The sequence below is a fragment of the Rhodnius prolixus genome, unplaced genomic scaffold, assembly GCF_049639745.1.
Source record: "Rhodnius prolixus isolate KJV_2025 unplaced genomic scaffold, Rpr scaffold_12, whole genome shotgun sequence".
NCBI classification, from domain to species: Eukaryota; Metazoa; Arthropoda; class Insecta; order Hemiptera; family Reduviidae; genus Rhodnius; species Rhodnius prolixus.
This window is the reverse complement of record NW_027411635.1, coordinates 1,567,598-1,594,656: the sequence shown is the minus strand read 5'-3', so window position 1 is coordinate 1,594,656 and position 27,059 is coordinate 1,567,598. Positions and strand designations below refer to the sequence as shown.

The window sequence follows — 27,059 nt, the reverse complement described above, 5'->3', positions numbered from 1 at the left end:
AATTCTGTGCAAAATGAAATCATACTCGTACTGAGGTCTGAACCTCTATCTACGAGGGTCGTTTGAAAAGTCCGTGCAAAAATAAAAACTACTTAATTTTTTGGGGTAAACCTTTTTTATTTTTCAACATAGTCTCCTTTTAGGGTTATACACTTCGTCCAACGCTGCTCTAGTTTGTTGATCCCTTCCGAATAATAGGATTTGTCCAAGTCTGAAAAATAGCCATTCGTTTCTGCAATCACCTCCTCGATTGAATAAAATCTTTTTCCCGCCAGCCATTTCTTCATATTGGAGAACAAATAGTAGTCCGAGGAAGCCAAGTCTGGAGAATAGGGGGGATGTGAAACGAGTTGGAACCCTATTTCCATTAATTTTGCGACCACAACTGCTGAGGTGTGAGCTGGTGCATTGTCGTGATGGAAAAGGACTTTTTTTGTGGGCCAATCGTGGGCGTTTTTCTTGCAGCTCGGTTTTCAAACGGTCCAATAACGATGAATAATATGCACCTGTAATAGTTTTACCCTTTTCCACATAGTCGATGAGAATTATTCCTTGCGAATCCCAAAAGGCAGTCGCCATAATCTTTCCGGCCGAAGGAACGGTCTTCGCCTTTTTTTGCGCAGATTCCCCCTTGGTAACCCATTGTTTAGATTGTTCTTTGGTCTCAGGAGTGTAGTGATGTATCCATGTTTCATCCACAGTGACGAAACGACGCTTAAAGTCCTGCGGATTCTTCTGGAACAGCTGCAAACCGTCCTTGCAACACTTCACACGATTTCGTTTTTGGTCAAGCGTGAGCAATCGCGGCACCCATCTTGCGGATAGCTTTGTCATGTCCAAATGTTGATGCAAAATATTATGTACCCGTTCATTCGAGATGCCCACAGCACTAGCAATCTCACGCACCTTCACTCTTCTGTCATCCATCACCATATCATGGATTTTATCAATGATTTCTGGAGTAGTAACCTCAACAGGGCGTCCAGAACGTTCAGCGTCACTTGTGCCCATATGGCCACTCCAAAAATTTTGAAACCACTTATAAACTGTTCTAATCGAAGGTGCAGAGTCACCATAATTTTATCAAGCTTCTCTTTAGTCTCCTGAGGCGTTTTGCCTTTCATAAAGTAGTGTTTAATCAACACACGAAATTCTTTTTCGCCCATTTTTTGAAAATCACTCGACTTCCTCGATTCAAACGAATGCCAAAAACAAAGAAATAGACCGATCTGGCTGAAACTTGGTGTGTGTTCTTCCAAGAGATGCTACTAACTAAACATAACCTCGATACGCGCCAGTGGTGCTATCTCTCTTACTTTGCACGGACTTTTCAAACGACCCTCGTATGGTAAGAAACGGCATTGCACAAGAGTTGAGAGCTTCTATTTGTGTACGTTATTACCAATCTCTAATGCGGAGACCAAACATTCACCAACCACTTATCATTTGGCTGGCTCCCACCAACCACCTCCGTATAAAATACTTAGCAGTTCTATTGGTAAGATAAAGGAAACATCCCACCAAATAATATTCTTATTGTATTTTATTAAAATTTCGAGTTTTTATAGTTAATGGCAATTTTATATTTTTCACAACGAGTATACACGTCGAACGCACCATAATAGAGATTTGGTTTGACGTGTACACAAGTCAAACGCGTTTAACTGGTTAATTATTTTTAATTAAAATTAGGTAATTCTATCTTTTATTGGAACAAAGAAAAACATTGTCAAATTTGGGTGTTTTTCACCATAAAGAGGGTTAAGGGCAGTTAATTAGGCGCCACGGTAGCCGAGCGGTTAGAGGCGAGACCTGCGAAGCTAATATGTATTGTGGTACTGGGTTCGATTCCCGGTCATAGGCCTTTGATTTTATTTAATGTTTAAAAATGAGAAATAGTAAAGTATGTTTGCTAGACGCCTCTAGTGGTGTTTGAATTTTCAGATATTAAAAGTCCCCTCCATAGAGCTCTGTATTGTAAAATAATGGAGTCTAAGAAGCAATTGTGATGGTAAGAATAACAGGTTGAAGTAGAATTAGTAACAGTTGAAGTAAAAGGAAGCAAACAACTTTGCTATATCTTTGCCTTCTAGTAGCAACATCATTGTTGAGGAATATATACTCTAGGAATGCCTCGATGAATTCATTTAGGAGTTCACAAAGTTCCAATAAATACCTTAATTATTAAGTAACAACAAACTTACAAACACACAACGACACCAACCTATCCATAGAACCCAAAAAATATGCCTCACTACCATATGTACAACCACTCACAAACAAATTAAAAACATTACTACAGAACACGACAAATACAATAATCATTACAAAAAAACACCAACAACTCAAAAAGACAATTTTTTTCGAAGCTAAAAGACCAGACTGAAAAGGACAAACAATCAAATCTTATATACGAAATTGAATGCAAAGACGGTCACAAAAAATATATAGGCGGAACATCACAATATTTATTTAAAAAAAAGACTGTACCAACACTCTTACGACACAAAACTAAAAAAGAACACACTTTCCTTACACAGCACAGAAAATCATCACACTTTCGATTTCCCAAAACACAAAGATACTTAAATCAGAAACCAACACACAAAAAAGGAAAGTTCTAGAAATGATATACATATCTAAGACAGAAAACAGTTTCAAATCAGACACGAACAATTTAAACAACATATACGCAAACTTACTACAAAATACTTGACAATTGGCAACACTGACTTCCACACAACCTAACACATATTACTAAGGAACGGATTTTTATGTATTTAAAAATGCCAAATATTTAAATAAAATATGCATTTATTTTCGTCAATTATGTGGAAAATATGTGATTTTCTTAAAATATTTTCTGGAATATTTAAGTAAAATGGACATTTTTTTTTATGAAAATGGATTTTTTTTGGGGGGGGGCAAGTTATAATTATTTATACAAGAAAAGAACATTTTTACTATTTATAAAAAGATGTGTTAAATTTTCAATTTTGAAAACTTCACTCTTCGAAATTGTTTGAAACCACATGAAATTTCAAATGTTGGAACGTAAAGTGACGACGATCTGGGCGTAAGATGGACTTGTAACGACTAAAAGATCGTTCAACATCTACAGATGTTATAGGTGCCTTGCTGAAAGAAGTTATCTCGTTGGTTGTAAAGGGTATACGATGTTCTGAGGTGACTTCTGTTCCACTGATAATATCAGAAATCTGGCAGATGGTCTCCCACACTTTTTTGTGTCATTATGTCTTCTAACGCAAGAATTAAAGATGAGTTAAACTGCAGCATCCTGAAGTTAGCTCTAAACAATCAATAAAAACATTCTGGCCAATAAAAAAGTGTCTAAAAAAGACTTAAATGACCGTTTATGTTGAAAAAAAATTATGCCGCATTCAGGCCTTCTGAAATGATGTATCTTAGGCACACAATGGGGTTAACACATGAAGGGTACACCAACATCAGAAATAATTTAGAATGTGAGCCTCTAATATTACATGTCAAAAAAGCACAGCTAAGATGCTTTCGACTCCTGTCTAGAATGAACAATAAAAGACACCCAAAAATAAAAAAAAAGCATTTGAAGTTCATGGGGTGTAAAAGATGGTGAGGAAGGAGACGCGTGTCCTGGGCAGATAACCTCTCTGACATTTTTCAGGGATCTAAACCTGTCAATGATTAAGGACAAGACAATGACAGCAGACAGAGAAAAGGTGGCATCTGTTTTTGCAAATCTTCTGTGAGTTAGAGAGAGGACTTCAAATAAAGTAGAAGAACGGAAATCTGAACTTATTTATTGCAATTTCTTTTTAAGAATCGATAAATTCTATTTTGTAATTTACCTAAAAATTTGCTAAAAATATATATACAAATTAATATCTGGCTTTTTCAACGAAGGACAATTGTTAATATGGTCTTCTAACTTTACATTATCAAATGTTTGGAATACAAAAGCTTTGTAGGGCGTTTCATATTTGGCATAAATTAAAGACAGGTAGATTTACTGCTGAAATTAAGATATCTACATTCCTTACTTAAGCGCCACGGTAGCCGAACGGTTAGAGGCGAGACCTATAAAGCTAAGATGTATTGTGGTGCTGGGTTCGATTCCTGGTCTATTCCTTGGATTTTATTTATTGGTTAATCAAAGAAATTTACAGTAAAGTATTTTTGCTAGTCGCCTTCATCCACGACACCTAATCGGTAGTTGAACGTAAAGCTCGCCTGAAAAAAGTAGACATAATTTACAATTCTTTACATTAACTAGGACAAAATTTGTTCAACTATATCTGGAACAAATATGAAAATATAGTTTTCGTGACCGCAAATTGTTAAACTTAGGATGGAAGATTTGCAAGGAATCGGTCGAATAAAACAACTCGTTTTTTTGCCAACGTTTCGACAAATATATTGTCCTCTTCAGGGCCTCAGTGTTACAAATATGAATATATAGTTTTCGTGACCAGAATGTTGCCTCCCCCATGCTTAAAAGTTGACTATATTTTTCATTTTCATAGCTTCATTCTTTTTTCGCCACACTTTTTGCCGTCCAACAGACCCACAAACATTGAATTTCGACTCATCTGAAAAGATTACGGTTTCCCAGAAACTAGAAGGCTTAGAAACATATTCTTTCGCGAAATGTAATTTATTTCTAATTGTCTGAGGTGTAACGCTTACACCATAATCACTTGATAATTCTTGACTGATTTTTTGAGCGCTTGTCCTGGGTTCTTCTCGAAATGAATCGTTTATGAAAGGAATTAAGTTTTGGTGGCCGCCCACTGCGTGGCCTACTAATCACATTTCCGTCCTTTTCGTACTTTTTAATTATATTATGCACTGTTGAAGGGTTTTTTTTTGAACTATCTTCGCTATTTCTCGAATACTTTTTCTTTCATTTCGCAACCTCATAAGTTCACGAATTGGTCTGAGAACTTCCATATTAGTGGTTAAATATATACTAATTAGATTATTTATTCACAAAACTGACTGTTGTGGTTTCTACAATACAATAGAGAACTTTGAAACTTTATTCAATCTTTTTCTGTTTGTTATCTTAATGTTTTTACACATTTACACAGCTGTTCACAGACTTTTTTGCATTCGTTTGGGGTGTTGTTTTGTTAAACATTTAATTGTGATATTCCTGTTGAACAAAAATAAAAGATTGAATATAAAATGAAAAACTCAGGTTTCTCTCTATCGAATAGTATATTTCATTTGAAAATAAAAGAAGTTTCTACTAAGATAATAATAAAAGTAATAAAATTTAGGTTAGTGTTCACAGACTTTTTTGGCCCAGTGTACATCATAATATGTTTTAATGATGAAGTATAATTCAAAAACGTAAAAAAAAAATATATATTTTTTACCAATAATAAAATTAATTATGTCATTGACGTTATATTATCTTATTTATTGCAACAATTTAAATCAAATATCTTTCACAGACGCCATTGGTGAAACATTTATCAAGTGAATTTTGACATTCTCCAATTTCGGTCCTTCACGGAAACGTCTACATACTGCAAGCATAGATTACCTCCATCGAGTTTATGGTTTTTAATAAATAGTACTCAATCGAAATATGCTTGCATCGTTTACTTGTTCAGAAATTTTGACTTGACTTTAAGGTTATTAAATGAGCCGTTCACTACGCAACTCGATTAACACCATAATACAAAAAGTGGAGAAATGCGATGAAATAATGCACATTGTTTTTTATTAAATTCCGTTTATAATATAAATTTAAATAAATTTAATGTAAACATTCAAATATATAAATTCAAATAATAATAATAAATCATTCAGCGCGGGCTACTGAATTTGAATTGAATTATTGTAACTATTTATATTAGAGCACGGAGTTAATCAAAATGGCTTCTAAAATAAATTATTTATTATTTAATGGCAAAAAATTTTTTTTTGTTTAATCTTTATTATTTGAGAAATATATTTTAAATATAAAAAACTATGACAACCATTGTTTTGATTCTTAAATTTAAGATACATATTTTAAAAAGTGAAGTGAATCGATTTTTGCAGTGAACGGATCACATATTAATCAGATAGTTCTAAAAATGAAAAATTGTAGTCCCACTTTTCAGAAAATTTTTTAGTAAATAACATGTCAAAAACAGTTAAATATAATGTTTTGTAGTCGGAATCAGTGCTGGGCAAGACCACCAGGTTTGTTTTACTTAACTCAAGAACTTGTAATTACTCTTAACTTGTAATTTGTAATCTGTATTAGTCGCGCAGTTTGGAAATTGGCTAAAAAAATAGCTGATGGTATAGCATTATATCTAATCTTAATGCCTAGCGCAATATATATCAGGCATTCCAACAAGTCTTTTGAATGGTTTATAGTTTTTGTACATAAACAAAATATAGTTTAAAAAAAAATACAGGTTAGTTACAACAAGCTCCATTTTTAATTGGAGTTCATACAGGTCTGCATTGTTCATCACTAAATTTTTAATCTCCTTTTGTATTAAATTTACGTTTTTGACGTAGTTAAGAAAGCTTTTAACTTCTATTCCTAAGAATTTCTTAATTACGTTTAAATTTTTCATTTTAAACTCTCCCTTTATGTTATTAATATTATCAACTAGAATATCATCAAAGGAGATGGATAAAAATAATGTTTCATAATATACAAACAAATTTTCTTCTCACCTTCACCGATAAGCAGATCAGGCACGCTTTAAAAATCTAATACTGCTCGCTATTCAGAAATGCCCTTTTCATGTCCATTTGATGTATCAACAAGTTCGGATGATTTACTACAGCAGAAAGAATCGTATTTGTAGTCATTTTCGTAACAGGAATATAAATATCGAATTAATCTATTCCTGCCTTTTGTTGGATGGCCCTTAAAGGCAAATACTCGCTTTGAGGTTATTATATTCATGCTATCCGCCCTCTATCGAATTCCAAGCTTTATTCTCCTCTAGGGCTTTTAATACCTCTTGAATGGTTATCTCCCAAATTTTCTAATCTTTTTTTTTTGTTGATTATTATTATTAAATGAGCTTACGTTACTGATCATACTATGGATATTGTCATTACCTATAAGTAAATTATCTGAGATTACATCATAATCAATGTTCTCCAACCCAGAGTTATTTTCATATTATCCATTTCTATTCGATTTAGAATTATTATATTATACCTCATTGCTACTGAACACAACTTTATTCAAGCTAAATTGAGAAACCCTATATCCTATAGCTCAGTAAGGTACATTTGTCATATTTTCCCTCAAATCTCGAACTTAAGATTTTTGGAGCATACACTATTTAATATTTTTGAATTCTTAAGATCGGTTTATGACTGAACTATAACCTGGCAGGAGTCTTTCTTTCTACTGTCACCGTAAGTCTTCTACTTATGCCAACTTATGTTTCGCTTCTTACCAATATTCTTACGAAACTTTACTATCAGCTTGCGTACATAGTGTTAAATCATTTAATGTGCGAATTAAACGTTCCGCGGACCAAATTAATTGGTTATGAATAGCTGAATTTGTTACTTAGTTAAAAAGTATTTTTAAGACAGTTGTTTGAAATTGTTATTAATAAATATCAAGGTGCACAGATACCATATAGTATCAATGTTGATGTAGCACTTTACGGAATGAATTATTCTTCAGATTCTAGGATTTCCTGGACTAACACTAACAGATTTCAATGAACTTCGATGTGGAGAGGATATATTTCTAAATTGACAGTAGTTTTGTATTATTATTATTTTTTTTTTTTTTTTTTTGGTCAGCTGGCGAGGAGAGTAAAGTCGAGCCAGGCCCATCTGGTGGTCAAAGTGCCGGAGGAGACCCAAATCGGCCGAGGTCACCTGCTAGATTTCCTGCCAAATCTCGAGAACAATCAACCAAGCAGAGAGTACGATTACAAGTGAAACCATTAACCAAACTATCTTTAGATCAACGAGAGAATCGTACAGCACAACTAGTCCGAGATTATGGTTTCCAACCAAAGAGGAAACTATCAGTAGAAGACGGTTCTGTCTTACCAACCAAGTATGAACCATTTCCTTCCCATTTATATGGAAAACCGTTGGAAGAAATTGATAATTTTATTTTTGATGAGGTAAGGGAAATTATATTGTGGATTTGGAGTGCATTAAAGGGGGAAAAAATGATCGTATTCAATTTTTTAAAAAAAAATTACTTTTGTTTTTGTTTTACCCGTGTCGAAAATAAAACTCAGTTTGAATCTAGAGGTAGAAGAGCCTCTAAAGAGGAGGCTTCCGTTCTTTGTATCGAATCTCCTACCTGAGATAGATCTGCTGAAGAAAATGTGTTCACACTTCCTCACGATGGATTTTTTTAAACATTTCTATTCCATTTATTACCTATGAAAAGCTGTGGATTTTCATATGTCCCAGAACCTTCTATAACACTGAAAGGCTGCCTGGTACCACCTTAACTGGAGTCAGGCCCTGTGCATATTGTGTGTTTGTTAAGGATGTCATCAGCCTTACTCGCAGCGATGCCAAGATCTCAGTAAATGGGCCAATCCATGCCCATATATTATTTCTACCATGTGGGTTGTCTGCTACTCAAATTTGGGCCGATGTTGGCTCTTGGGCGGTCCATGGGGGCAACCAGCCCTCGGTCTTATACTCGGATTCAAAAAAAAAAGGAAAGGACCTGGGAGATATTCCTTAGAGATTTTGTGCTGAAGAGTAACTTACTTAGGGCTAGCATTCACCAGCACTCTGTTGGTCTAGGCCAGGCATGGCGAACCTTTTTGAGACGTGGGTACATTTTTCTTTTAGTACTAGCTCTTGGGTCACTAATGCCCATTTGCACAAGAGTTAAGTTTAAAAATTTTAAACTGAATATTTTTAAAACTAAACATCTTTAAAATTCAGTTGGCTTAAAGGGTAAAACGGGACGAAACAAGTGCTATTGAAGTCTCTTTTTACAAACATAACTGAACAAAACCTTACAAAAGTGTGTTTTATCTGAAGAAAAATCTAAATATGGTTATTTGCTTTGGGTTGTCGATTTTCTTAACAAACAAATATATGAGTAAAATTATACATTTTATTTGATATTTTATAAACACTGTTGCTTTATTTCAAATACTACAAAAGCATTTGTCGTCATTTGCGTTTTAGAACTATAATGATCAAACTAAAGGTTGTAGGTAGCATTTAAATTGCTTTTGTGTCAATGCGTGATTGAAAAAAATACAGATAGAATATAAATTATCCACACAATTAGCAAAATCTAAATCAACCCGCGTAAACAAACAAATGGTTGCCTAGCAATTGTGGGTCAGTGAAAAAGCTTGCGCGGGTCATAGGTTCGCCATCACTGGTCTAGGCAGACCCATTGAGTGGAGTGCCCATAACGATTTCAATCTGTCCTTTGTCTTCTTAGGTGTCCCAACGCATATTTGTCCCAAAGTAGGTGGAGCTCCTCATTAGGAGAAGAAAAAGTCTTTTACATCTCGCTGGAGGGTGCTATGAGATCTCTGAGGCCAAAGAAGATTATATGAACAAACGCTTGGTGAAATTACGCTGTAAAAGTAAAGATTTCTCTTACCGCATTAACCAGGACCGACATCTTTGAAAGCAGTATCTCTGGAAACTTGGTCTTGTCCCTTTCTCTAATCTAATCAATTCTTTGCAAACATCATGAGCGTTTCTTTTCTTTTAAGGAACCCTCTGTGTTAGAAAAACGGTCATTTTACGCTTTACACTCCAAGATTAAAATAAAATGCAAAATTTTTTGTAAATAATTAACTAAAACAAATCCTATTTTTCAGACGTTCTGTGTGGTATCAAAAAGATTTCGCAAAAAGTACATACACAGGTTTACAGCGACCTCTTCATTATTTTTGTTTTCACCTTGGAATAGCATTCGACGTACTTGCATCTTCCTATCTACTAACCAATATTTCGATTATACAGTCATGGCAACCATACTTATCAATTGTGTCTTCCTTGCTAAAACTGAAACTGTCGAAGAAGCTGAGTAAGTTATCAGTAGTTATAAAAGTTATAGGCTTATGTATGTATATGTTAAAGTAAATATATTTAAAAAGAAACATGTAAATCAGGGTAATCAGTATGTTGATGGATTTTGACCGCTATCTCAAAACAGTATATCCGGTGAATAGTTATCTGGTGATAGCTAACCGAAATACCAAGTTTGTGGTTTGATTTTTTTTTTTTTTAGTCCAGTCAAAAGTATTTTTAATTCAGTGATACCTAATTGAATCAAATTAAACCAATCTAATCAACCAGAACCTAAAACAAAAGCCTTGATTCAATCAAATGAATCTTTTTTAAAATAATTAAATCTTTCTAACCATAAAAAACCTTTTCAGCTTCAGAAACCTATTTTTACCTCATTAAACCAATTTCAACAAAATTAAACGTAAGCAGTCATTTTAAAACTTTTTATGTATATAATCATATACAATCAAATTTAAAGATCTTTTTTTTTCTTTTTACACCTTTCACAGCCGAAACAATCAATCTTTTATTAAATTAAACACAGCAAATTAACGTTTTCAATTTTTATTGCTCTTAGTATGGTATAGTTTATAATTGGGTCAAATTTACAAATCACTTTTAACAAAATTAAAATATTTCTTGGTTATGAGGTCCCTTGTTCATGAAAAAAATTATTAGCAATAATGAACAATAAAGGAGCAAACAATACCAATCTATTTTGATATTATTTTCAAAATTAATCGTAAAGAACATGGAGGAAATATTACTTCCCGGGTGAACTGGTGGCCGAATAAATAAATACTTTTTATTAAACTGGACATAATTTATGGCAGGTTTTGTCATCTATAATTCTTTATTTTTTAAAAAAAAAAAGAAAAAGATAATTATAAAGACTGAAAATTTAATAATATAAGTGACATATTGTCCCTGATTAACAAACAAATTAACTTTTCCCAGCTTTACCGAATAAGACGTTTTAAATCAAACGAATTAACTTTTCCAAACTTACCAAATTAAACTTATAAAACCAAACAAATTAACTTTACCAAATTAAACTTATAAAACCAAACAAATGAACTTTTCCAAACTTACCGAATTAAACTTATAAAACCAAACAAATGGACTTTTCCATACTTAACCGAATTAAACTTATTAAACTAAACGAATTAACTTTTCCAAACTTACCGAATAAAACTTATTAAACTAAACAAATGAACTTTTCCATACTTAACCGAATTAAACTTATTAAACTAAACGAATTAACTTTTCCAAACATACCGAATTAAACTTATAAAACCAAACAAATTAACATTACCGAATAAAACTTATTAAACTAAACGAATTAACTTTTCCAAACTTACCGAATTAAACTTATAAAACCAAACAAATGAACTTTTCCATACTTAACCGAATTAAACTTATTAAACTAAACGAATTAACTTTTCCAAACTTACCGAATAAAACTTATTAAACTAAACAAATGAACTTTTCCATACTTAACCGAATTAAACTTATTAAACTAAACGAATTAACTTTTCCAAACTTACCAAATTAAACTTATAAAACCAAACATATTAACTTTACCAAATTAAACTTATAAAACCAAACAAATGAACTTTTCCAAACTTACCGAATTAAACTTATAAAACCAAACAAATGAACTTTTCCATACTTAACCGAATTAAACTTATTAAACAAAACGAATTAACTTTTCCAAACATACCGAATTAAACTTATAAAACCAAACAAATGGACTTTTCCATACTTAACCGAATTAAACTTATTAAACAAAACGAATTAACTTTTCCAAACATACCGAATTAAACTTCTAAAACCAAACAAATGGACTTTTCCATACTTAACCGAATTAAACTTATTAAACTAAACGAATTAACTTTTCCAAACTTACCGAATAAAACTTATTAAACTAAACAAATGAACTTTTCCATACTTAACCGAATTAAACTTATTAAACTAAACGAATTAACTTTTCCAAACATACCAAATTAAACTTATAAAACCAAACAAATTAACATTACCGAATAAAACTTATTAAACTAAACGAATTAACTTTTCCAAACTTACCAAATTAAACTTATAAAACCAAACATATTAACTTTACCAAATTAAACTTATAAAACCAAACAAATGAACTTTTCCAAACTTACCGAATTAAACTTATAAAACCAAACAAATGGACTTTTCCATACTTAACCGAATTAAACTTATTAAACTAAACGAATTAACTTTTCCAAACTTACCGAATAAAACTTATTAAACTAAACAAATGAACTTTTCCATACTTAACCGAATTAAACTTATTAAACTAAACGAATTAACTTTTCCAAACATACCGAATTAAACTTATAAAACCAAACAAATTAACATTACCGAATAAAACTTATTAAACTAAACGAATTAACTTTTCCAAACTTACCAAATTAAACTTATAAAACCAAACATATTAACTTTACCAAATTAAACTTATAAAACCAAACAAATGAACTTTTCCAAACTTACCGAATTAAACTTATAAAACCAAACAAATGGACTTTTCCATACTTAACCGAATTAAACTTATTAAACTAAACGAATTAACTTTTCCAAACTTACCGAATAAAACTTATTAAACTAAACAAATGAACTTTTCCATACTTAACCGAATTAAACTTATTAAACTAAACGAATTAACTTTTCCAAACATACCGAATTAAACTTATAAAACCAAACAAATTAACATTACCGAATAAAACTTATTAAACTAAACGAATTAACTTTTCCAAACTTGCCAAATTAAACTTATAAAACCAAACATATTAACTTTACCAAATTAAACTTATAAAACCAAACAAATGAACTTTTCCAAACTTACCGAATTAAACTTATAAAACCAAACAAATGAACTTTTCCATACTTAACCGAATTAAACTTATTAAACCAAACAGATCATCCTTTTTATTTTAAACAAATTAAACCTTTTTTAATCACTTTCTTTAATGGAATTAATATTATTTCTATTATATTGTAATTTAAAAGAAATAGGTCTAATTCTAATTTTTTTTAAAAAACTGTAATTTGATAGTTCAACTAATGTGCCCTTCATATAAAGATTTTATCGTAAGATCTTGAAAACGGCTTAACGGATTTTCTTGGACTCATTTTGCAGATGCCATGCAGTATTTCTCGCAAGATTTATTTTTGACTAAAATTAGTATGTGTGTATGTATGTGCAGGTACATGTTTCTTGCCATCTACACCGCCGAAATGTTGATTAAATGTGTTGCCAAAGGATTTATATTAAATAAGTACACTTATTTAAGAAATCCTTGGAATTGGCTAGACTTTATTGTAATCACATCTGGATATGCTACAATCGGATTGGAAGTGGGAAATTTGGCTGGCCTTAGAACGTTTCGTGTTCTAAGAGCTTTGAAGACAGTTTCTATAATGCCAGGTTTGTATGTTTTGAGTATTTTAAGATAATAGTGATTAGATTGGGTAAAGATTTCTAAATGGACCAGACAAGATTTTTATAACATGGTTACTAATGGCAGTTTTAATCATTAATTTATAATAATTACTATAATTACTTTTTATGGTGGGAGATCATATGTTTTGGTTACAATCAATTTGTGACAGAAAATACTGTACCTTAACTCTTTTGTTTAAATTATTTATTAAAACTAACAATGTAATGTATACTGAAAAATTTTTTATGACTAATAAGAGGTATATCTACCTTTCAAAAAAGAAGTTAATATAGTTTACTCTGAAATTTGTTTGCAGGATTAAAGACAATCATAAACGCTTTGCTACATTCGTTTAAACAATTAGCCGAAGTGATGACATTGACAATATTCTGTCTGATGGTGTTCGCATTGTTCGCGCTGCAGGTCTACATGGGCGAACTCAGGAACAAGTGTGTACCTACACCACCTCAGGAGCTGTCACATCGTATGTGGTGGATGTAAGTAAACTGAATTTCAAAAGTTAATAAATAAATAAATTGTTAAAGTCCTTTCTGAGGGGAAAAAAATTCTAGGCAACTCGGGTAATACACCTTGGATCGCCCAATCGGATGAATTAAACTCTGATGATGGATTAAAATCCGAAACCAGTTAAAAAAATAATAGTCCAATAAAGAAACAAAATTTGTTACACAACAAAATAATTTTTCAAATGATTATTTAAAATACTAGAACTTAACTGCATTCACAACAAAATTAAGTACATTTTTCCCCGTAGGGGGAAGTGGATTAGCCAGGTATTTGGCGTCCCTGCGGGTGTCCCAGCCTTACAACATGAACATGAGCAACATATACTGTTACACCCCAATACATTTACACAGTACACATAGGGGGCATAGTCATCTGTACAAGGAAGGGCTTATTAGCTCGGAACCGTTGTGCAGATTGTGTCAGGAAGAGGAGAAAGCGGCCTCTCGCTGGCTGTTCGATTTCGTTGTAATAGGAGTGGTTGCGCTATGAAACCTTTGGAACGCTGAGGCCGAAGGAGATAGTAGCGCAAAAAGAACTAGTAGGGAAAGTCCTCAACCTCTTTAGTAGGGAAGGTTTCGTCTACTAGATCCAAAAAAAGGAAGGTACAATAAACCTCTTTTGGCTGCGGTGCCATGAAGCGTAGGTCCCGCCCTGATAATCTAATCTAAGTACATTTTTTAAATTTGTATTCTAAATACATTAGTGGTTCATAACATTAAAGAAATACTGTAATCTAAGAGGCATTGAACAGGGCAGTTGAATATTATGTGATGCAAATCTTCCACGGTATTGCAGTTCAAATGGTAGAGGTGCTTTATACGTTAGCTTTATAGGAGTCCTTGCCTATACAGGGTGAACCAGTAAGTATTATCCATAGGCCTACTGTGTGTAGTACATCTAAAGTGGAGTTCAATGACGTATTGGCCAACTTCATATTTTCCACTGTTCTTGAGTGACGTCACTTTTAATTTTTTTTCTAAAATCATTACTTTTTCCGATAAAAATGTTATTACTCAGAAAGTTTTAGTCCGAATTCGATTCTGATGACACGGTTAGAAAGACAGATAAATTTTCTAAAAATTGATACCACTTCGAAGCATAAGTTATTCTCAGCATAAGTTATTCTCCAAACAGCCTCAATCTTCCTCCGGATGCTGGAAAAATAAAAGTAATCGAAATTTTTAAGAAAACTCATTAGGCCCTTATGTGATCATTATCCAACCTAGGTGCTGGCACTTTTTATAAAAGTTTCCTTGTTTAATGGGCTTTTAAACGGTATATCATTTTCCAGGATTCCTTTTATCTTTGTATGAGAAATTACGTTTGTTTTACAAGAAAACGTGTTCACAAGCAATCAACAGTGTTAGTTATCAAGTTGTTTAAGTCATTGAAAACTCTTTTAGTTCGACCAATAGTCAATTTTTAAAGTAGGCTGCCTTTAAATAAGGAAGTCAAAGGTTACAAATTGCACTTTAAAAAAAATAAATAAAATAAATAAATAAATTTTTTTTAAAAAAAATCTAAACTCTGAAATATTTGAGAAAATGTTATTTTTTTTTTTTTTATAAAGTGCAATTTGTAATGTAAAAATTGACTATTGGTCGAACTAAAAGAGTTTTCAATGACTTAAACAACTTGATAACTAACACTGTTGAGTGCTTGTGAACACGTTTTCTTGTAAAACAAACGTAATTTCTCATACAAAGATAAAAGGAATCCTGAAAAATGATATACCGTTTAAAAGCCCATTAAACAAGGAAACTTTTATAAAAAGTGCCAGCACCTAGGTTGGATAATGATCACATAAGGGCCTAATGAGTTTTCTTAAAAATTTCGATTACTTTTATTTTTCCAGCATCCGGAGGAAGATTGAGGCTGTTTGGAGAATAACTTATGCTTCGAAATGGTATCAATTTATTGAACTCCACTTTAGATGTACTACACACAGTAGGCCTATGGACAATACTGGTTCACACTGTATATCTAATGTAATAAACCTGCAATTACTTTGTGTTTTTTATTAATATTCATACTTTATCGTTGATTTTATCCGCCGGCTTGTTTATTGTATCCGTGAACGATATCGGATTTTTATCTATCGTCAGAGGTTAATGCTTAACTTTTTATATTAACATGAAACAACCCATTTGTTTTTAACTGGTGCTCTACCATAATGAGACGGAGTCAGCAAGTTTAGTGTGAGACAGAAACTTAAGTGAAATTAAATTCTCTATACCATGATTAATCTTCCTTTGATGAAGGTTGAAACCGGCTGTGGATACAGTAAAAAGGTGTGCTACGACCCATAAGTCTACGTGATCGCCGACAAAGAAGATACTGAAAGTTCTATTGCTCGTTCATTCAATAGAGTGTTCTTTAAGCAGTCTTAACGATTGCAACTGGCTGTTTCGTGTACATGTTGAAGGGTTAAGTTTAACAAAGACGATTACTTTATTCAAATATTATTGAAAATTTTCCGTGAAACTACGAAATTTTATACTTTTTAAAAAAAAAAATAATCCAGCTACTAGCCCTTAGATTTTCTCTTCCTAGTAACATCTTACAGCTCACTCTGCCCGGTGATGGACAGTCTGAAACGAGAGAATCCTATCCAGAAGCCGCCGGCAGTGCACAGAAAAAAGCTCCAGGCGCCAATAACCTCAGATGTTGGACGCGCCTTAAATCATAAATAAATAAAATATTACCAATTCTTTCCTTTGCAGAAAACCATGTTATTTCATTATATTGTCTGTAATTTTCCTTTAAAACTCATGAGAATTTATAGTTGCTCACCCCTCAGCCTGGAATCAGTTCTATTTAGTTTAGATTTAGAGCATTATCCAGAATCGCACCACTTATTTATTATATAGCTTTAACAATTTCATTGCTAAGTGAATTAATACCCAGATAATTAAAGCATTAAAGTCTCATTTTTTGTGTTAATTGTGTGGGAAGCTCTAGTTGAAGGAGGTAACAGGTTAGAAGGTTAAGTGATATACATAGTAGGTTACGGTGCAAAAAAAAATAGTAAGACATGAGTAATATAGTAAAACATTGTACGAGTGTTTTTGAAAGATGTGATAAGATATTTAGATGTAATTATTGTGATTGTGAAGATTTTTTTGAAACTAAACCATTACAGATTACAAATTACAAATAATGTTGTACAAATAATGTTAAAATAACATAATTACAAATTATGTTGCCGTGTGTTTGTATTAAAACTGTCCGGTAGGACAGTTGTATAAGGGTTGATCGTCAAAAACTGCACGAAAAAGCGTAACGTTGAAAAACACCCAACTTTGACAATTTTTTTCTCTTTTTCTACTAAAGATCCTTAACAAAAACTTACAGTTTTAAAAGTTAAGTATAAGGGTTGATTAAACGCCAAAAGGTACACAAATCAGCAGTTCCCAACATTTCATTAATACTTCATTGATATAATTTAAGTAATTTTACTGCATTAACTTTTCCTTCACATTTTTTAGAATTTATTAGATGTCACAGACCCTTATGCTGGCCATTTCCGTCTACAAAATATTTACTCAAGTAGCACACCATTTAACTTAGATTGACTGTAATATCTATTTATCTATAATAATCAAACTATTAATCACAGGTGAAAAAGAAAACGTTATAAAAAATATAAAAAAAATAAGAGGCTAAAAAATTCATAAACTTTTTTTACATCAATGATTTTATGCATTTATTTTTATTTTTAAATAAAAATCATTGGTTTAAGTTCATTCTTCGATTAAAGTAATTGTTATTTTATGTTGTAGTCAAACGTTTGTAATAATAAGTAATAAATAATCTGGCTTTATCGCAAATAATATAGTTTTCTTCAATTACATTCTCAATCTAGGTGTTCTTCCCACAATGTTATATATATGTAATATAAAATAAAGAAAATAAAGATATGCATATTTTTAGGACAGCTAATTATTCCAGTATTTTACCATAAGTAAAATTAGGGGGACTAAATTAAATTACAATTGAGAAATGAGTAAATATTGTTGAATAATCTACTTGTTATTAAATGTATGTTATTTGTGCTCACGAATATTTCGGTAAGACGAATTTAAGACTGAAATATTGTTTTGAATCCTCCGTGATTGAAATTTAAAAAGTGGCCGACTCTAACTTTGTTTTTTTCTACTTTAACATGCATGTATATGTGACTACTCAGAATAATTCATCACTCATTTTATCATAATTATAATAAAAAAATATTATGAATGAACTGGCCAGCATAAGGGTCTGTGACATCTAATAAATTCTAAAAAATGTGAAGGAAAAGATAATGCAGTAAAATTACTTAAATTATATCAATGAAGTATTAATGAAATGTTGGGAACTGCTGATTTGTGTACCTTTTGGCGTTTAATCAACCCTTATACTTAACTTTTAAAACTGTAAGTTTTTGTTAAGGAGATTTTTGTACCTTTTGGATAGATTTTCCTTTTTGTCTATTTGCAAAGTTACGTCTGCTTTACAGATTTTTTAAAATTTGGAATAAGCTATTCTATCATTATAACCTGATAAGGTGTTAAATCGGAACCGTAACTACCACTGGAGAGATCTTTTTAAAGAATGATTATAGTTGCAGTCCCCAAACCATCCTCAATAACCATTTTTTTGAGAAAGCGTTTTGAATAAAATAGGAAGGTATTTGTACGTAAATAGCAAAATTAAACTGCGATTTCAGTACTTCCTTTTAAGAGGAGCAAGAAAAATAAACTGCGATTACAGTACTTCTCCCTAAAAGGCAAAGATTTTGAATCGAACGACAATTCATTGATGTAAATCGGTTCACTCATTGATAATTTTAACGATTGCAGTACTTCCTCTTAGTAGGTGTAAGAGCATGATGGCACTTCACAGCCACGTAGAGGAGCTTTAACCACTTATTTGAGCTAAATTTTATCAAAATCGGACTAAGCTTTGTAGAAATATTGGTAATAATAGTTTTAGAAAGGGCCTTATTTGGGTGGGGCGAACTCCCCTCCTTATGAGGCATAGCGTCGAGACTTTTAAAGTACAAATCTGTACAAAATTTCGATTCGAATGACACTTCATTCATGAAAATCGGTTCACGTGTCGATAATTTGAAACGATTGCTATACTTCCCCTTAACAAGTGTAAGAGCAGATCGTCGCTTTATTGTTAGGTAGGGGAGCCCTAACCCTATCATCCTACCAAATTTTATCAAAATCGGGCCAAGATTTACAGAGTAATTAGTAATAATAATTTTGGAGGGGGTCTTACATAAAGGGGGCTAACTCCTCTCCCATTCGCTGTACAGGGCCGAGACCCCCAAAAGGCACATCTACATAAAATTCCGAATCGAATGACACCTCATTCATGAAAATCGGTTCACGCGTTTAGGCGCTACGTTGTTTACAAAAAAGGTAACAAGAACAACAACAACAACAAGAAGAAGAAGAAGAACAAGAACATTTTTTGAAAAAGCCGTTTTTGCTCATTTTCGGCAACTTTTTTCTCGAAACCTATTAGATCTGGGTGGTTGCAAAAAAATTACAGTTATAAAGGAGGATTTGCCCTATATTATAAAGAAAATTTGGGAATTTTATCTTTTATAGAAAAATAGAAAAAAATTGTCAAAGTTGGGTGTTTTTCAAAGTTACACTTTTTCGTGCAGTTTTTGATGGTCAACCCTTATACAACTGTCCTACCGGACAGTTTTAATAAAATTCCCAAATTTTCTTTATAATATAGGGCAAATCCTCCTTTGTGTACCTTTTGGCGTTTAATCAACCCTTATACTTGACATTTTAAACTGTAAGTTTTTGTTAAAGAGTATAAACTGTGCTTTTATATTTAGTAGTTTCATCCATCTAATTTGGGGACTCGTTCCGGGAATTTTCTTTAATTATAACTGTTTTACTTTCAAATTTCTTCAAATTGAAGAAACAAAATGTGTTTAAATGATAAGCTATAACAGCATTTGCATTCGGATTTCTGTCTAGTATTTAGGAGCTATTAAAACTGTCCGGTAGGACAGTTGTATAATGGTTGATCGTCAAAAAGTGCACGAAAAAGCGTAACGTTGAAAAACACCCAACTTTGACAATTTTTTCTCTTTTTCTATAAAAGATAAAATTCCCAAATTTTCTTTATAATGTAGGCAATTACAATAGGGGTTTATAAATGTAATTTTTTCTTAATGACATAGATTAATTAGTTTTTGAGAAAAATGATGCCAAAATAGTAGTATAGCTCTTAACCGTCACTTTACTGGCAATCTTAGTGGAAGTAATATGCACTTTTCGTGTCTTAACTTTGGTTTTTAATTTACAGATGGATTACCAACGAGTCTGCATGGCTGGTGGATGATGAGAATAACCCGTTGATCTGCGGCAATGTGACGGGAGCAAGGTAAGCAAGCCCTAGGGGTGCACTTGCCACGGCCAAAGCTCTGGATTTCAATCCAAGCTTAGCTCGTGTTTTGATGGCGTCCAGTAGGACTGTTTGTTGACAATGCTTGTATTTGCAAAAATTTTATTACTAACAGGTTTATTTTTTTTTCCGCAGACAATGTCCGACTGGGTACACATGCCTTCGAGTGGGCGAGAATCCAAACAACGGCTATACCAATTTTGACAACTTCCTCTGGTCCATGCTAACTACTTTTCAATTGATAACACTGGATTATTGGGAGAATGTCTATAATATGGTATATTATTTAATATCGAGTTATTAATTTATCCAGGCAGCGTCATTTGCCTTCTGAACAATACCATATTCAATTATTGTGATTAACTTACCGGGTTTTGTGTTTGCAGGTGATCGCTTCCTGTGGGCCGCTCAGTGTTGTTTTTTTTACTGTTGTCGTATTCTTCGGTTCGTTCTACTTGATCAACTTAATGTTGGCCGTAGTCGCCCTTAGCTACGAAGAGGAAGCGGAAATAACCAATGAGGTACATAAGAAAATTCTATATTAAATGGTTGTGCACAACCATAAACCCGATAGTGCACAACCTTAAGTTTCCAGGCCTAATCCTATTTTGTCAAGGTTATCACCATCGATCTCTTTTGCCACCCATTCTCAAAACTTGTTCTACCACCTCTAATCATATCTTTGACTAGAACTCATCCTTTAACAACTTCTTTCCAATAATTTTCCAAACTTACTAAGCAATCTCAATTAGTTCGAAGTATCAGAGTAAGCTGGGAATGGAATGAAGCTTAATCTGCTTAATATGCTACAGCATGCTCCAACTTGTCTGCAAAAATCATTTTCAAATATTCACATTGGTTCGGAGAGTTCATAAAAAAAAACGACCAAGTCCCGGATTCAGATGGATGAGACAGTCTGTATAATTCTTTTTACATCTGCTTTCACAGCCGAAAGCCAACCTTACAAACACAGTGGTTGAAAGCTGAAATGCACTCCTGCATCTGCTTTGCAAGGATAGCAATCGCACATTCTTCTAGATTATCGTTGCCCCACTTTTGAAAACTATTGGCTTTGGACGAGTCTTATGGTTGAGCTTGGTAGGTTGTTGGCAGATTAAAATGCTCATTGGGGTCCTAAACAGGACTGATATTGAGATGATTCTGACATTTTTCAGACTACTAGTTAGATCCTTTATTGGGCATTGTAGTTTTAAGAGATACTTCTTCATAATGTGGCTTTCACCACGCCCCTTTTGTGAGAAACGACTAACGAAATTAAATGACTAAATACCAAATCATCGCCAAACAAAAATTGTATGACTACATTTCAATTGTTAGTAGTAATTAAGCTATGATTAAGATTCATAAAAATTAGAAAGTAGTCATGACTAAATTCTGCACAGCACTATAAGTTAGGATTAGAATGTTCTTGATTCTAACTTTTGTAGGATCCATTATTCCACCTTGAGTTTCTTATTTCCGTAAGTTCCTCCAAATTTAGATTAAAACTGTCCGGTAGGACAGTTGTATAAGGGTTGACCATCAAAAACTGCACGAAAAAGTGTAACGTTGAAAAACACCCAACTTTGACAATTTTTTTCTATTTTTCTATAAAAGATAAAATTCCCAAATTTTCTTTAAATCTTACTCCAAACCCTCCTTTATAACTGTAATTTTTTTGCAACCACCCAGATCTAATAGGTTTCGAGAAAAAAGTTGCCGAAAATGAGCAAAAACGACTTTTTCAAAAAATGTTCTTGTTCTTGTTCTTGTTCTTGTTGTTGTTCTTGTTCTTGTTACCTTTTTTGTAAACAACATAGCGCCTAAACGCGTGAACCGATTTTCATGAATGAGGTGTCATTCGATTCGGAATTTTATGTAGATGTGCCTTTTGGGGGTCTCGGCCCTGTACATCGAATGGGAGAGGCGTTAGCCCCCTTTATGTAAGGCCCCCTCCAAAATTATTATTACTAATTACTCTGTAAATCTTGGCCCGATTTTGATAAAATTTGGTAGGATGATAGGGTTAGGGCTCCCCTACCTAACAATAAAGCGACGATCTGCTCTTACACTTGTTAAGGGGAAGTATAGCAATCGTCTCAAATTATCGACACGTGAACCGATTTTCATGAATGAAGGGTCATTCGAATCGAAATTTTGTACAGATTTGCACTTTAAAAGTCTCGACGCCGTGCCTCATAAGGAGGGAAGTTTGCCCCACCCAAATAAGGCCCTTTCTAAAACTATTATTACCAATATTTCTACAAAGCTTAGTCCGATTTTGATAAAATTTAGCACGAAGAAGTGATTAAAGCTCCTCTACGTTGCTGTGAAGTGCCATCATGCTCTTACACCTACTAAGAGGAAGTACTGCAATCGTTAAAATTATCAATGAGTGAACCGATTTACATCAATGAATTGTCGTTCGATTCAAAATCTTTGCCTTTTAGGGAGAAGTACTGTAATCGCAGTTTATTTTTCTTGCTCCTCTTAAAAGGAAGTACTGAAATCGCAGTTTAATTTTGCTATTTACGTACAAATACCTTCCTATTTTATTCAAAACGCTTTCTCAAAAAAATGGTTATTGAGGACGGTTTGGGGACCGCAACTATAACCATTCTTTAAAAAGATCTCTCCAGTGGTAGTTACGGTTCCGATTTAACACCTTATCAGGTTATAATGATAGAATAGCTTATTCCAAATTTTAAAAAAATCTGTAAAGCAGACGTAACTTTGCTAATAGACAAAAAGGAAAATCTATCCAAAAGGTACAAAAATCTCCTTAACAAAAACTTACAGTTTAAAAAGTTAAGTATAAGGGTTGATTAAACGCCAAAAGGTACACAAATCAGCAAGTACCCAACATTTCATTAACACTTCATTGATATTATTTAAGTAATTTTACCGCATTAATTTTCATTAATATTTTTTAAGAATTTATTAGATGTCACATACCCTTATGCTGGCCAGTTCATTCATAATAGTTATAATTGTGATAAAATGTATATTATATCTTCGTATAAATAGGTACTTTATTTTAACTCTATTCCAAATTATTCTTCTGATTTCTCTTTAATGTGCCCTTTATTCTGAAGATGTCACATATACATGCATGTTAAATTAGAAAAAGACAAATTTAGAGTCGGCTACTGTTTAAATTTGAATCACGGAGGATTTAAAACAATATTTCAGTCTTGAATTCGTCTTACCGAAATATTCGTGAGGACAAATAACACACAGTTAATAACAAGTAGATTATTCAACATTATTTATTCATTTCTCAATTGTAATTTAATTTAGTTCCCCTAATTTTACTTATGGTAAAATACTGGAATAATTAGCTGTCCTAAAAATATGCATATCTTATTTATTTTATATTACATATACACAACATTGTGGGATGAATACCTAGATGGAGAATGTAATTGAAGAAAACTATATTATTTGCGATAAAGCCAGATAATTATTACCTATTATTATAAACGTTTGACTACTACATAAAATAACAATTGCTTTAATCGAAGAATGAACTTAAACCGACGATTTTTATTTAAAAATAAAAATAAATAAATAAAATCATTGATGTAAGTTGGTGTAAGCAATTTTTAAAAAACGTTTATGAATTTTTTAGCTCATATTTTTTTATTTTTTATAACGTTTTCTTTTTCACCTGTAATCAATAGTTTGATTATTATAGATAAATAGATATTACAGTCAATCTAAGTTAAATGGTGTGCTACTTGAACAAATATTTTGTAGATGAAAATGGCCAGCATAAGGGTATGTGACATCTAATAAATTCTTAAATATATTAATGAAAATTAATGCGGTAAAATTACTTAAATAATATCAATGAAGTGTTAATGAAATGTTGGTTACCTGCTGATTTGTGTATCTTTTGGCGTTTAATCAACCCTTATACTTAACTTTTTAAACTGTAAGTTTTTGTTAAGGAGTATCCTAACTGTTTTCAAAAAGATTCTATTAATACTTTCTGAAATATACTATTTTTTGTCTATGTTGATTTGCAAAATGTTGATTATATCTTCTTACATATTGTAACGTTACAGGAAAGGCGTAAAGACCTGACAGAACATCGTGACGATTCTACGTTCAGTTTTGATCCATCAAAGATACCAGTTAAACAATTGGAAAAAGAAAATAAAAGAAAAATCGATTCCAGAAAAGGTTTACTGTTGTCTTCGTATACCAGAAAAAGAACTAGACGGCGGAAAAGAAGAGGCATCGAAAGTCCGACTCATTCAAGGAACGACAGCTCACAGGAGCCACAAGAAGGTGGAGCGCCGAAGGATAACAATTGTGAGTCTAGTTTACTTAAAAGAGCAATTATTATTTTTAATAACTTTTATCCCGTTGCGGTCGAATATTGATTACAGCTTGATGTTTTCAAAATGTTGATTATATCTTGACATCTTAGTTTCATTTATCTAGACAGTATCTAGCTCTTTTAGCACGTAGTAATTCTGGATGATCTTTAGAAGAGAAATTATAAGCAGTTCTAAACAAGGTTTTTCTTAAACACACTGAAGTATGCACTATTTCTTAATTCAGCATAGGGTGGAGATTTCTTTAATGCAAAGGTGATTTTTCTTCACTTGTCATATTCATGGAGCAAAAATAATTTGCTTCTATATTTAAATCTCAGTGTTTATGACACGCACTGCAGTGGTAAATTCTACGTGCTGCATTCACTGCTTATGCACCTTTCTGTTTAAGAGCCATATAGACAGAAGTAAATCTGCCTTTAGTTCTTATCACTTCTACAGTTTTTTAAAATCAAGACGTGTTATTAAGTGTTCGCTTCACAACAGATGTTAATTTATCAGTGAAAATTTTTGCTACAACGAAGAAGAAGCGTGATTCTCCTAATATGCTAATATATATTTGTAATTTAATAATTTATTTATATTTACATCATCATGTAAGTAATAATAAGAACAATTATACAAAACCTTTAACATTTTACTCCATGCTAACACTGACGATACGTATTTGGAGTCCCTTCAACAAATAGGTTGCATAAAATTCGTTATTATCTTCTTTTTCAGGCAGCGGCGAAGGTGGCTGCGAAAGGAGTGTACCTCACCGGAATGAAAGGGAGAGAGAGTCCTCGTTGGAAGACTCCGGAGTTGTGGACGATCACGAAGAGCCAGAATTCACCGCCGAGGACCAGTCACATCCAGCACTGCCTGCCAATGTAATTACGGTTAAATTATTTGTTAAACTGTAACACTGAAACCTTTATTTTCATTGAACAGTATTATGCTGTGGTAGCCGCCAAGCTTATATGAAATGATGATATGAGCTGTAGTAGTATAGAAAGGCGAGTTCTGGCCTGAATTTTTGAGCCCGTTCAATTCGATGACAGGGTTGACCGGAAGTGACGTCACATGACGTCAAAATGACGTCACTCCGGTCAACCCTGTCATCGAATTGGACGGGCTCAAAAATTCAGGCCAGAACCCTCCTTTCTATACTACTTACTGTAATGACCTGGGCCTTGAATTGCATTCAATTTGGTCATTGCTTCTTAAACTATGGGTCGCGAGAGAATTTTTGGAGGTCGCGGAAAAATATTGTAAACTGATAAATGAATTCACTAATTAATGTTTTAGTAACAAGTCAATAAAAAAAACAAGTTTTTTTGGTTTACTTCAGTCACTCGCGAACGTTCAGCAAGTAGTGGGGTTATATTTTTGGTGATCCTGTCAAAGAAACCGTGTTAATCAAGTATAAGTTTGTGGTTCTGTGACAGTACACTATTCAATGGAGTTTAGGTTTCGCCCAATAGCACAACGTCCGTTAATCTTTCAAATACTTTGTAAATGTTAATGGCTATAAAGTTCTACGTTTCATACAAATTCAAAATATCCTTACTTATTTACGATTTATTTTAGTTGAATTTGTACTCTAAAATGGGTAAATGACTAAATCAAGCTAAAAAATGTGAATTCGAAAAAGAAGAAACCAAAGCGACTTCGGGTACATAAGAAAATTAGTCGAAAACACATGAAAATCCAGATTCGTCCAAAAATAAAGAACATACAAAGAATCATTTCTGCAATGAGGGTTTACTTTTAATAACTTTCACGATAAGCAGCAATCGCTTTATTTAATCTGTAACGAAACTTTGACTAATGATAGCATGAATCCCATAAAGAAACTTTTTTACTATTTTTTTCCTCAATAGGTATTTAATAGAGAATGAAATAATGTAGAAACAAAAATAAATTATTTTAAACATTTATTTTACGTTTCACCATCAACTACGGTTTATGAATGATCGCAGAATATGTTTTATTTTAATTATCATGTGCCAAATTTTGATTCAATTCAAGAATTTTGTTAGAATAAAATAGTTAAGTTAAAAATTACATTAATTTCTGTAGTGAAATTTTTATTGCGCAAGTTGATTCTTTATGAAGTACCTATGGAGGAAAAAATAATAACAAAATTCTAAACTGTTGTTTAAATAGAAATAATTAGCATTAACAATCCTAATGGCTGATCGAAGAAGGGTCTTGTGGGCGTGTATACTGGCCAATAGAACCGTAAGTAGGTGGGGATAACCACGTTCAATTTCACGCCCACATACCACTTTTACAAGTTCTACCATTAAGA

At 32.6% G+C, this 27,059-nt stretch overlaps 1 protein-coding gene across 3 annotated transcripts in view; it reads left to right on the top strand.

Moving 5' to 3' along the window:
• The window catches only part of LOC141462070 (sodium channel protein 60E-like), a 207,897-nt gene that overhangs the window by 152,146 nt on the left and 28,692 nt on the right, over positions 1 to 27,059 (top strand). For 2 of the 3 annotated variants that reach the window (XM_074143664.1, XM_074143666.1), the window contains exons 4-12: positions 7,786 to 8,117; positions 9,807 to 10,015; positions 13,233 to 13,453; positions 13,786 to 13,966; positions 20,319 to 20,396; positions 20,553 to 20,694; positions 20,804 to 20,938; positions 24,488 to 24,737; positions 25,487 to 25,635. In XM_074143664.1, the coding sequence (XP_073999765.1) occupies positions 7,786 to 8,117; positions 9,807 to 10,015; positions 13,233 to 13,453; positions 13,786 to 13,966; positions 20,319 to 20,396; positions 20,553 to 20,694; positions 20,804 to 20,938; positions 24,488 to 24,737; positions 25,487 to 25,635 (1,697 nt within the window). Of the gene's footprint in view, positions 1 to 6,056; positions 6,199 to 7,785; positions 8,118 to 9,806; positions 10,016 to 13,232; positions 13,454 to 13,785; positions 13,967 to 20,318; positions 20,397 to 20,552; positions 20,695 to 20,803; positions 20,939 to 24,487; positions 24,738 to 25,486; positions 25,636 to 27,059 lie in introns of those variants that run through there. The other variant, XM_074143665.1, reaches the window with a different exon arrangement.